The sequence below is a fragment of the Ranitomeya variabilis genome, chromosome 8 (assembly GCF_051348905.1).
Source record: "Ranitomeya variabilis isolate aRanVar5 chromosome 8, aRanVar5.hap1, whole genome shotgun sequence".
Taxonomy (NCBI): Eukaryota; Metazoa; Chordata; class Amphibia; order Anura; family Dendrobatidae; genus Ranitomeya; species Ranitomeya variabilis.
The window spans coordinates 37,925,772-37,939,496 of NC_135239.1; the positions used below are offsets into that span (position 1 = coordinate 37,925,772).

At 43.0% G+C, this 13,725-nt stretch overlaps 1 protein-coding gene across 1 annotated transcript in view; it reads right to left on the reverse strand.

Moving 5' to 3' along the window:
• The window catches only part of COP1 (COP1 E3 ubiquitin ligase), a 189,457-nt gene that overhangs the window by 41,426 nt on the left and 134,306 nt on the right, over nt 1–13,725 (reverse strand). The window contains exons 16-18 of the mRNA XM_077278443.1: nt 6,500–6,617; nt 5,182–5,306; nt 3,057–3,217 (exon numbers count right to left, since the gene is read on the reverse strand). Of these exons, the coding sequence (XP_077134558.1) occupies nt 3,057–3,217; nt 5,182–5,306; nt 6,500–6,617 (404 nt within the window). The remainder of the gene's footprint in view (nt 1–3,056; nt 3,218–5,181; nt 5,307–6,499; nt 6,618–13,725) is intronic.

Here is a 13,725-nt window from a genome sequence, read left to right on the forward strand (position 1 = left end):
GTTTTAGTAATTATTCTGTGGATCTAAAACAATATATTTTACAGGTCACTTTTTTTCTTATGACTCATAATTTTTTCACATTTGATTCTCGTTATTATTTACAGAAAACAGGTGTGGCCATGGGGGCCAAATTTTCACCCTCTCTGGCTAATTTAGTTATGGCATTTTGGGAGCATAATCATATTTTTTCTGCTTCCAATCCTTTTCTTTCTCACATTCAATGGTATGGCAGATACATCGACGATTTACTCATCATTTGGTCTGCCGATGTATCTGCCATACCCGATTTCATTAATTATTTGAATTTGAATGATTATAATCTACGGTTTACTCATAGATTTAATCAGAATGAAATTAATTTTTTGGATTTAAATTTAATTGGTAGTGCTGGTCATGTTATAGAGACAAAAACCCACCATAAATCTCTTAGCGGTAACTCTATTTTACATGCTCAAAGTGGACACCCTTCACATACCATTCAGTCCATACCGGTTGGGGAGTTTGTTAGAGTCAAGAGAAATTGCAGTGACAATTTAGTATTAAGAGATGAAATTGAAATGGCAGCCAATAAATTAAAACGTCGTAGCTATCCATATTGGATGCTAAATAGGGCTCGCAAAATTGTTGATCATAGAGATCGTCACGATCTAATTACACCAAGTAGTACAAATGAAGCTGTTTCAAATTCAACCAATAAAGATAGAAATAAAAAACCTTTTATTTGTTTTCAATTTAGTCCTCAGTTTAGTAAAATTAAGAACCTTATTAATAAATTTTTACCCATTCTTTATGAGGATTCAAGTCTGGCGAGAATTCTTGACACGGGCATTAATGTAATTCCTAGAAGGGCTGCCACTATAGGCAATAGAATTTCTCCGAGTATGTTCCGTTCAGATAAAAACATAAGTAAAACATGGTTGAATTATAATGGGTTCTATAAATGCGGCAGTAATAGATGCAAAATGTGCGCCCACACGTCAGTTAACAAGTCATTCACTAATTCTGATAGATCACAAAACTTTATTATTAAACAATACATTAATTGCAATACTATTTTTGTGATATATAAAATTGATTGTACTATGTGTCAATTGTCATATGTTGGTTGTACATCACGCAAGCTAAAAGTACGGATCAATGAACATTTATATGACATAGAAAATGCAGGTAATTCTTCTCGATCAGTTTCGGCTGCATCCAGACATTTTATCACTCAACATGCTTGCAGTACTAAATATTTTCTGGCATATGGCATTGAACGTGTTAACAAGCCTCAGCGAGGTGGGAATTTCAAACGTTGTCTTCTCACACGTGAAGCCTTTTGGATTTATCATTTAAATACCCGGTTTCCAGCCGGTCTTAATAAACGTAACGAGTTAATGTATCATTACTAACATCACAGTATGAGCTGTTTATATATTTTTCGTTTCTATATTTTTTTTTGTGTATATTTATATTGCAATGAATTTTTATAGTAATACATTGTTGTTTTTAAGAAATTTGTTTGTTTTTTCGTATTGTATTAGAAGGACCTTAAGTCACATGTCTTTGTACTTCATGTTGATTGGTTGGTAGCACCTTTAAAATGTTGATATGTCTGTGTTTGTGTAGCTCTGAAAAAGATCTGTAACAGATCGAAACGCGTAGCTCGTTTCCCGTACATTATGGAGAGCATGACAACCCTTGTCTTTTAAATATGCATCAATAAAGGATTCAATTTTATTCAAGGCATCTCTGTGGAGCTGGAATCAACTTTGTTTTTTAGGACGAGGAGAATACAGCTTTCAGCAGAGGAACTTGGAGCTACAGAAATACTGATGGATTTTCAAAGAACTTATGAAAGATTCTCATAGATGGTGCAGAACCTTATTCAGCGGCTTTAAATCTGAGCAAACCTTTCCCTGAGAGCCTCGTGCCTGCTTTATATTGCTTTCAGAAGCATTTATTATGTGACTTGGTCTTGATGTTTTGTGGTGTGCAACATGACGAGTGGTAGACTGTGCCGGCGACATGGATCTGCCACCATATACCCCAACCCGAAGGCGTATGGTTAGCACACCAGGAGGCGAAATATTATACCACACCACTGACGCTCTTCTGAATTAATAAAATTCTTAGAGACATAATAAATAATGCCCTTTAGCAATTAAAGGGGGTATTCCCATCACAAAATGCCGGCCATCGCAGGAATATGCCATCACTTTATGATCAGCAGTGTACGACCGATGGGCGATTCTGAAAATTAATTGCGGAAACTTTTCCCATTTTGCTCACAGCCGCCTGACTGTACAAGAAAACAGAAGTCGGCTTTATGCACCTGAATAAAGATGTGCTGCAGTCTCCCTACAGGGGCACCGCCGTGCATGGAGACTCGGAAGGGCCGACAGCTAAAATCAGCACTGAATTCCTGCCAATCTCTCAATCGATTGGGGTCATAAAGGTGAAATACCCATGGATTACACAGTGATCCCGAATTACATAGTGGTCCCCGATCACCGTATTCCATGCCCGCTGGATGGGAGTCCTGCGATCAGACGCCTGTCGGCATCCCAGACTCCTCTTTTGATTAGCAGGCTTGGAACAAAGTCAATATTGTGATATTAATGCACCCAAGATGTCACGCCTGGCTGGCTAATCAAAAGAAGAGCTGGAGAGATTGTTTGCGGGGATCCCGTCCTGCGGCGCATACTTTCTCTGTTCCGTGGTGTTCTAAGCTACCCGAAATGTCAGCCTGGTCCATAAAAGGGGCAGGACATCAATACTGGAGAAGAATGGGTTAATCCTGCACTGCCCGATGAAGGAATCCATTAAATAGATGAAGTCAGAGACTGGTGCAGATGAGGTGCGAGTGCTATAGTCTTCCTCCATTGCATAAAAGGGGCAGGGCACGGCGCTATAGCCCCCTCATTCTCAGGATCAGTGAGGTCTGATCATATAAAGTGACGGCATATACTCGATCACTTTAGGAGATGGGAATACTGCTTTACGAATAAAAAACACTTTTTTTGTTTAATATATTACAGTTCTGGAATGACAACCATATTCAGAAGTCTTACCCCATCGGGAAGAGCCCTCCAACACACGGCGCTCACAAACTCATTGGTGTCATCCTCTTTCCGATCTTTGTCCAAGACACTCTTGACAGTGTCAAACTTGAAAGTGAGAAGGGTTTTGGAGAGACCCTTATAATACAGGTAGAGGGAATTGTTTTCACTTCCTATAATAAAATAATAAACAGATATATTCTCAGCCTTTAAACATCTGTACTCCGCGAAAAAAAAAAAGAACAAAACCATTCCCATCAAAATGAGACATTGGATAGGGAAGGACATATTTACTACACAGAAAATGTCACATGCAAGAGGCCTTCCACCCTATGTAATAATCTAGTTGTCGCCTTTGAGCGGCTTCTAATTTCCGAATCATCTTTTTAAAATGTGGAGTCAAAAACTGGATCCCATATTCTAGATGTGGTCTTATGTGTGATCTACAGAGGGGGTAACAATACATTAGGATCACAAGGTTTTCTCTTTTTTTTTTTTTTAAACATCCTAAAATCTTGCTTGCTTTTGTGGCTGCTGCCTGACATTGAGTATGGCTGCTCAGCTTACTTGTATCCGGAATACCCAAGTTATTTTCCTCTTCTGTAGTCCCGACTATACTTACACTTAACGTATATACAGAAATGGGATTACTCTGGCCGCAGTGCATTATTCTACATTTATCAACAATAAACCTAATCTGCCATACTATAAAAAATTGCTACCCCACTTTCACCCCCAGGTAAACCTCACTGATTACTCGGGGGCACCTCACTGGTGTGGCCGGCCTCACGGTTTGAGAAGCTCTGCTATAGCCAATGAGTGGAGAAGTGGCGCACATGCAGGACCATAACTCCATTCAAACAGGAGACTCCAGAGACCAGTTCTCAAGATTGGTAGGGGTCAAAAAAGTGGGAACCACAGTAATAAGTAACTTATCACCTATCCTGCAGGAATGTTAGCACTTGTTATATTGGCCAAAACCAGTGTAAGAGGAATAGAGAAGTTACTGCATAAATTACACAGTTAGGTGTGTATTTAAATGTAGAGGCACCAAGGAAATCTAAAAGCGCTTCAAAGAATGCCTGCATCCTGAGTTAAAGGGAACCTTTCAGGTTGAAAATGTTATCTGATCGGCAGGTAGGATGTTATAGAGCAGGAGGAGCTGATCAGATCGATATACAAGTTAGTGAGAAAAGTTTCAGTAAAACTTGTACTTTATTCGTGGACATCCCTGGTGTTTGGACACGAGTCCAGTGGGCGGTGCTGTTCAGTGATTGACAGGCTTCACCGTATGCAAGGTGCTGATGAGGATCCAAGAGAAGATTCAGTAGGATATTATAAGTAGCAATGTGGTTTTATTTTCAACTCGTTTTGAAGTAATGCAACATCATCAGGAAAAAAAGAGATGTTGTGGTTTTTCCTGATGAAGATGGATTACTTCGAAAACGCGTTGAAAAGAAAAAACCAAATTGTTGCTTACAATGTCCTAATAAATCTTCTTTTGGATCTTTACCAGCAGCGAAGAAGACCCTTTTTTCTTTTTCCTACCTGGCATATTGGTTTCTTAACCCGTGGTGCTGCAGCAGTTGGTGCTTCATGCATTTTGTATGACGTGAATCACACAACTGAACCAGATGACTTACCTTTTTTTTATTTACTTTCATCACTTGTTTAAAAAAAACAACAACAAAAAAAAAACAACCGGATTGCACTTTCCTGTTCCCTAGTCACGCATTCCGTCTCCCCTATATGACACTGCATGCAGAGGTAGCTGTCAATCACTGGTAGGACCGCCCACTGGACTCTTCCAAACACCAGGGATGTCAATGAATAAAATCTAAGTTATACCGGATCTTTTCCAACAAACCTATATCATTCTGTTACCCTTCTCCTCCTATATACCTTATTGTCCACAGAACACACTGCAAGTAGAATGGGAAAGGTTCTCTAAGTCCGTGGTGAAAGAAAACATAAGACAACTTAAAAGGCAAGGTATAAGGAATACTACTGTTTGGGGGAACAAAAAAAACATTAAAACATATATACAGTAACTCCATCAAATCTGCACTGTGTAAATTAGATCCTTCAGAACATAATCAGCTATTATTAAGATGGAAATAGATGAAACCATACTGACCACAGGCGATATAGTCTCCATTAGATGCCAAACCAACAAAATTCTTCTCATTGATGTGACCCTTGAAGGAGCGGAGGCAATGGGGTCTGGTCACGTTCCACAGCTTCAGTTGGCTATCTGTTGACCTAAGGAATATACAGGAGACTGAGCAGGGAATGTCCGGAAAGTGTATATAGCTCAGCGAAGACAAAGGATCACGATCTCATCATTTGCAGGGATATGGAGATGGATGTTCTACAAGGGTCTAGAAAACAAATGTCCTCAGATAATAATGTTTTCTAAAGTACTAGGCAGCTACATGGAGCGCCCATCTTTCCGGACACCTCCGCCAGTCCTCCGATTTCTATGGGCACCAGTACAAACTATAGCACTGCCGCGGACTAATGAACCTTCATTCTTACACAGAACAAAATGGCAAAGAGAATAAAATCAGACTGGACAACAGATCTTACTAAACGAGCTACATACATTAGTGGATCTCTGAAACCGGTTGAAACTACTGTGCTCACTTTGAAAGCCAATGTCAAAACGGCATTTTAGAAGTTTACACTTATTCTCCACCCACCTAGACTGAATGATCGCTCCTCAGTGTGCCTCCTCCCTGCTGAGATCTCACACTGCTCAGCACAATCCACAGCTATCAGTCAGGCTGAGTGCTCAGAGACCGAATACACTAGACCTCATAAAATACTCAGCTTAATATCAGGATTAGACAACCGTTTTAGCTTGTATTTTCAAAGCAAGTACACCTGCCTCATCAGGTCTAAGGAGTTTACTTAGTAGTTTGTGCAGCAAAATTTGGTGGTAGAGCCGCTTTACATTCCTACATTCAGCATCTCTACAGAGATTAAATGGCATCCTCAGATCAAGCATCATTTGTGGACAGGGTTGAAGGTGATGTTTAACAGAATACACCCAAATAATGGGAGTTATTGTGTTTATGCACCGGAACAAGCCGAATACGTGGCCTGAGGACAAGGGTTAACATCTCCTTAGACAGGAGGACTACAGAAGTTCTGCAGATAATTAGGAACAACTGGACCGCCGCTTCCTGCAGCGAGGTAATCAGAGGATGCACTTCAGTGTAAAGTACAAAAACACTCGGCAGGTCTCCATGGAGATCTCCATCGCTCGGAAGGCCACTCAAAAGGCATTATTCCCATTAGTGTGCATTGACACAATGCACTGCGGCACCCAGGTCGGGCGTTTTCGGAAAATATGTCAACTCCACGGATGCTGCCCAAGGGACGCGGCAACATTCGGAGACTATTTTGGCGCACTTCTCAAGTCTTGCTCTTTGACAGAGAGCGGTACTTACGCGGAGACGATCTCCTCCCCATTGACAAATTTGGCATATGAGACAGCTTTGCGATGTCCTTTAAACACCATGATGGGCTGCTTAGTGTTCCGGAGGTCGTAATAGTGGACACAGTGATCTAGGGGATATGGAGAGAGATAAAAGGGGTTCACACCGGAGTGCATTAAACCGCAGGGCGAAACCAGATTGGTTTTCACCACCTTCATATTAATACCAGTACATTTCCGTTGATTATTAGTGTACATCCATTTTTTACGCGGCACTTTAGAAGTTGCAACAACAAATCAAAATTAGCACACGTTGGTAACTTCAGTGAATGGGTAATTAGTTACTTGGGCGCATGTTATTTAGCGGTGATTGATTGTTACAACGGTAAGAGAGAGGGGTCAGGTTACTAAGAACCCAATTCCTTGGCTGCTGTCCCATGAACTCCAAAAACTGGATTCCCACCCCGGCACTCACAGCAACGCAGGGAAGGCTAGTCTCTGAGTACAAGCAGTACAATAGCATGAACTGGACTGCCTGCTCTAGTATCCATCAGTTCAGGAGTCCTCCTTAAAGGGAATCTGTCAGCAGGCTTTTGCTATTTAATCTGAGAGCAGCATAATAGGGCAAGTGAGCCCAATTCCAGGGATGTGTCACTTACTAGGTTGTGTGCTGCTGTTTCAATACAATCAGTGTTTTATCAGCAGGAGATTATCTCTATAGAACTAGGTGTCTAGTGTACAGCAGTCAGGCTAATAACCCCGCCCACACCACTGATTGGCAGCTTGTGGACAATGTACACAGGAAGCTGCTAAATCAGGGGTTTGGGCGGCGGGGTTTTACATAGCACAGCATTCTGAGCACTGATACATCTACAGCAGATAAAACCGGGATTCTACATCAAGCAGTCCAGTAAGTAATGCATCCCAGCAGTCAGGTTCTCTTGACCTACATTATGCTGCTCTCAGATTACACAAATACCTGATGACAGAGTCCTTGTAAATGGTGAAAAAAAAAAAATCACCCATATATGTAACGCATTGATTAATTACTTCAGCAACCCAAATCTATTTCAGATGGAAATATTAAAAAAAAAATAAAGTAATATGTCTAAAACTTCAATAAGAGGGGGCAGGGGATAAAGGAAAGTAGGTCTAAAAAGGACATTTCCTAGACTGTGAACACATCAACATGGCCACAATGCAGCACAATTTGGCTCCCTGTTAAAGGGGTTACCTTAGCTAATGACGTATCTCCAGTATATGACATCAATATGAAATCTGTGGGGGTCTGCCCACCCACACCTCCACCGATCAGCAGTTATCAACTGTTGATGGCCGGATGTAAAGTGTGAACAGAGCCAGAATAGGACCACTGTGTCACACTGTGTCGCAGCTGTAGAAGAGGAATCAGGCTCAGATCCTATTCTCTTGCATTAGGCTCGACAACCCCATGAAGGGTGTAAAACCTGGACCTCCTGCAGTTCAACTAAGCCAGACCTAAGGCCCCCATATACATTACATAAATGTCGGGTGAGTCCATCAATTTTGGCAGGAATCATCTGACGATTTACTGCTTATAGAAGCCTCCAGATTATGTAAGGACGATATAAAGAATTCAAGTGCCCAATTTTTTGGCTTAGTGGGGGTAGAACGATTCTGGAAGCGCCTCTCTCATAGGGAACACAGGAACTCATGGCCGAGCCATATACACCCATGTTTGGGGAGTGGAGGACAGCTGAAAGCCATACACATTGGATCCCATAGAGTCTTAACAGGCATCATCATTCATTGTCTTTTGAAGGGCGGCTGCAAGGCGGCATTCACATATTGGGATTCCAAAGAAGGAGGAGAAGCTGCGTCTGAGTACATGCACCATACTACGAAGAAGATCGTGAAGGGGGTCAGTGGTGGTCAACCTCTGCATAATGGAACTTTACTGTCAACCCATGAATAATGCTGTTTTTTTCCCTCAAGACAAAGCTGCTTTATTTAATTACAGTAGCCCAGCTCCGGGCTGCCATATTGTAATTAAAATGGCTTGCCATTGAAGGAAGCAGAAGCATGGTGTCATTACTTAGCTCTGAGGAAGAAAGGGAGGACAGTATGTCAACAGCCGTACATCACTTATAGAGGCCGTGAACTTCTGAAAGACAACGGGTGATCACATAGGATGATGGAGACCTGACATGGCCAGAGCTCTGCAACAGCCTGCAGAAAATCCAGGCGATTCTATGCACAAAACATGAGGTTAGGTGAAAACTCTGGATTTCACTAGTCTCATTTAAAGTCAAGGTCATGTACTGACTCCGGAACATACCGTACAGACCAATAGTTTGGACACACCTTCTCATTTCAAGATTTATCTGTATTTTCATGACTATGAAAATTGTACATTCACACTGAAGGCATCAAAACTATGAATTAACACATGTGGAATTATATACTTAACAAAAAAGTATGAAACAACTGAAAATATGTCTCATATTCTAGGTTCTTCAAAGTAGCCACCTTTTGCTTTGATGACTGCACACTCTTGGCATTCTCTTGATGAGCTTCAAGAGGTAGTCACCGGGAATGGTCTTCCAACAATCTTGAAGGAGTTCCCAGAGAGGCTGAGCACTTGTTGGCCCTTTTGCCTTCACTCTGCGGTCCAGCTCACCCCAAACCATCTCGATTGAGGCCAGGTTATCTGGCGTAGCACCCCATCACTCTCCTTCTTGGTCAAATAGCCCTTACACAGCCTGGAGGTGTGCTTGGGGTCATTGTCCTGTTGAAAAATAAATGATGGTCCAACTAAACGCAAACCGGATGGAATAGCATGCCGCTGCAAGATGCTGTGGTAGCCATGCTGGTTCAGTATGCCTTCAATTTTGAATAAATCCCCAACAGTGTCACCAGCAAAGCTCCCCCACACCATCACACCTCCTCCTCCATGCTTCACGGTGGGAACCAGGCATGTAGAGTCCATCCATTCACCTTTTCTGCGTCGCACAAAGACATGATGGTTGGAACCAAAGATCTCAAATTTGGACTCCTCAGACCAAAGCACAGATTTCCACTGGTCTAATGTCCATTCCTTGTGTTCTTTAGCCCAAACAAGTCTCTTCTGCTTGTTGCCTGTCCTTAGCAGTGGTTTCCTAGCAGCTATTTTACCATGAAGGCCTGCTGCACAAAGTCTCCTCTTAACCGTTGTTATAGAGATGTGTCTGCTGCTAGAACTGTGTGGCATTGTCCTGGTCTCTAATCTGAGCTGCTGTTAACCTGCGATTTCTGAGGCTGGTGACTCGGATAAACTGATCCTCAGAAGCAGAGGTGACTCTTGGTCTTCCTTTCCTGGGCACGTCCTCATGTGAGCCAGTTTCTTTGTAGCGCTTGATGGTTTTTGCCGCTGCACTTGGGGACACTTTCAAAGTTTTCCCAATTTTTCGGACTGACTGACCTTCATTTCTTAAAGTAATGATGGCCACTCGTTTTTCTTTACTTAGAATTTGTATCATGGCAAGAAAAAAGCAGCTAACAGTCTATTCAGTAGGACTATCAGCTGTGTATCCACCAGACTTCTGCACAACACAACTGATGGTCCCAACTCCATTTATAAGGCAAGAAATACCGAAATCCCACTTATTAAACCTGACAGGGCACACCTGTGAAGTGAAAACCATTCCCAGTGACTACCTCTTGAAGCTCATCAAGGGAATGCCAAGAGTGTGCAAAGCAGTCATCAAAGCAAAAGGTGGTTACTTTGAAGAACCTAGAATATAAGACATAATTTCAGTTGTTTCACACTTTTTTGTTAAGTACATAACTCCACATGTGTTATTTCATAGTTTTGATGCCTTCAGTGTGAATGTACAATTTTCATAGTCATGAAAATACAGAAAAATCTTGAAATGAGAAGGTGTGTCCAAACTTTTGGTCTGTACTGTATAAAAGATTAAAATGTCTCAGAACAGCAAATGATGCAAGTTACCGTAAGCACCACGATTTTGTGTCCCGATTTGGGTCAGAGCCTGAACTGATTTTAGCCGGAGAGTCTTGCTTACCCATCTTTACAGTGTGATTGACAGCTCACCCTGTACAGTGTACACCATCTCATAGAGAGAGTCGCCATTCAATCTGTATGGGTTACTGGAGGGGAAGCAGGACTCGCGGGCTCCCTCCAGCCGCAGAGGGGAAGCAGGCCTCGCGGGCACCCCACCCTCCGGCCGCAGAGGGGAAGCAGGCCTTCCGGGCTCCCTCCGGCCACAGAGGGGAAGCCGGACTCGTGGGCTCCCTCCGGCCACAGAGGGGAAGCAGGACTCGTGGGCTCCCTCCGGCCGCAGAGGGGAAGCAGGACTCGTGGGCTCCCTCCGGCCGCAGAGGGGAAGCAGGACTCGTGGGCTCCCTCTGGCCGCAGAGGGGAAGCAGGACTCGTGGGCTCCCTCTGGCCGCAGAGGGGAAGCAGGACTCGTGGGCTCCCTCTGGCCGCAGAGGGGAAGCAGGACTCGCGGGTTCCCTCCAGCCAAAGAGGGGAAGCTGGACTCGCGGGCTCCCTCTGGCCACAGAGGGGAAGCAGGACTCGCGGGCTCCCTCCGGCCACAGAGGTGAAGCAGGACTCGTGGGCTCCCTGTTTGCGGGGGGGGATTTACAAACCCCCCCAAAACTTACAAGCTCTGTATATGTCTCTAAGCAGGAGCCACAGATTTTGCCTATGTTTGTGCAGTGGAAGCAGGATGATCAAATAAGCTCTATGTCAGGGCGGGGGAAGCAGGATTCTCAGGCTTTGTCTGTGTGAGGAAGACAGAACTCACAGACATTCCCTAGGTTTGAGCAGGGATAGTGGGACTCATTCAAACATAGAAAACTGTGGCCCTGATTCATCAAAAGCAGCAATTTTCATGCTTGTCTTGATGAGGGAGCGTGCTGGAGTCAGACACTACTGATTCATTAAGAGGTGCACGTCTCTTAATGAATCACGAGCGACTGACGAGTGGCATGAACCTGGTCACAAATCTTACTCCAGTCAGGGACTGGAATAGGATTTCTTACATAAAGAAGGCCACTGCTCGTCATGAATTACAGGAGCTGTGATGTTATTCCCACGCTGAGCTACCGTCGCACCCATTTTAGCAGAGTTGGGAGAAACTACGAATTGCACAAAACTTTGTGACTTTACGCGAGAATTCGAATGTAACCAGTGAATTGGGACCAAAGTCCCTTAACTTCGAAGCTCCCTCACTATTCCACGGTATTCACATACAGGTGATGTGTTAAGAATCAAGCACTTCTAGGAAAAAGGAATCTATCCCGTATTACCATGCATTTTTGCTAAAATGCACAATATTACCTTCTAATTGATTAATTGACCTAAATTTGTCAATGGCATATTTCATCTTGGTATCAAATTAAATGTTTACATTGCAGATGAGATGATTTATGAAAAACAGATGTTGCATTTTCAAATACAGCAGAATATTTGCTCTCCTCGTCCTTTCGCTCACAGATGCCATGTTGCATGTATATCCCATTTACCTTGGTTTGATGCGAAGCTGCTTATTTCTTTTTCCCTTCTTTTAAATGGTGACCAAACCTCCCTGTGATGTCAATTTCATAAGATAAAAAGCACATCTAAGTGACAAGATGAGCTTTTTCCGGAGCCTTGCCTTGAGCAAAATGACAAGGTGGGACCGCTGATGAGTAACCGTAGCCATTGCGCTAAAGCGCGGTGCTTCTAAGATCGCCCTAAACTGTCCGCGTCGTGACCTGCCGAAAGGCTCGCATGAACACTTGCTATTCTGCACCGCAAATACATATTGATTCCTTCAATCAGAGAACCAGAAGGACTGCAGTGAAATGGGAAGATTAAAGCCGGCAGCGGAGTCTTTCGAGAGGGGAATGATGTCTAACCTCTTACACAGACTTGGCCATTAGCAGAGATGAGAAGAATACAGGGAAGTTTAAAAGGTGCTCTCCTATAACGTGCGCTCTACAGAAAGCTTTAAAGTAAGATGCGGACACGAAGAACATTACAAACACTGAAAAAATAGAAAAAAAAAAACGTTTCTCAGGCTACATCCCTTACTCAATCCACCGCAAATAGCTCTACATGACCCCTTCTCCTTGTAGCCTCCATACCCCCTATGGATATGTGTAAGCAAATGAAGCAAACCTCTGGCTCCTGGCACCCGGCCTGGACACGATGCGCCTACACGTGCTTGCGGGGCAATCGTTCTCCGTCCCTTTCGGCATCATTCCTTGGCTAGCTAAAATTAGTTGCTTAATTATTAATTGATTGCTCTGACACAGAGTGTTCCGTGAATGAGTCTGGCTTCCTCGCCCCCTCTTTTCCCTACATGCACATCAATTCAAGCGATCTTCATGCTACATTTATTTCCCCCACCTCCCTTAAAACTACAGAAAAAAAAAAAAAAAAAAAAGACTGGAACGGTGCTGTAAGCATTAATGGGAAATGCTACAGAACAGATGGCCAAGCTTTAAAGAGACAGCGCCGCTTCTACGCCATATGGGCCGTCAGACAAGAAGATTAAAGAAAAGGGAGAAAAATACCATCTGCGTTGAAAACAAAGCAGAAATAAAAAAAAAAAGGAATATTGGACTAAAAAAAATAAAATAAAATAAAATATTAATACGTGAAATTAATTAAGATGGTTTCAATAATAGCGTACATCAAAGCGCAACTTATGGAAAAGTGTGAGATAAGAACATGGATGGTAAATGGCGTTAATGACTGAGAATTGCTGTGCGACTTTTATCAAAGGAAACGTGGAGGCCGCCGCTGTGAAGAGCGGATTGTGCGACTCACTGAACGTGCTTCGCTTGAAGTTTGTCAATTGCACAAAACTAGGTGGATGCCGATTTCATAAAAAAACAAAACATCCGACTGTAAATCGGAGCAAAATAATGAGTCTGCAACGCTTAACGAGTTATTCCCATCTCACAGAGCAGCTGCACAAAGCTTGGATTTGCCAGCACTTTGCCTTGCTGACAGATTGCCTTTAAACATTATATTAGGAAATTGCCAGAAGTCAGACCCCCACTGCAAAGACCAACTTAGTAGATGACCTAGTCTCTTATTGAGAATCAGTCAGCAGGTTTTTTTTGCTATGTAATCTGACAGCAGCATGATGTAGGGACAGAGAACCTGAATCCAGTAATGTATCACTTAGCTTACTGGGTGCAGCAGTTCTAATTGAATCAGTTATCTCTACTGCAGATCTAGCAGAGCTCGAAATGCTGAGC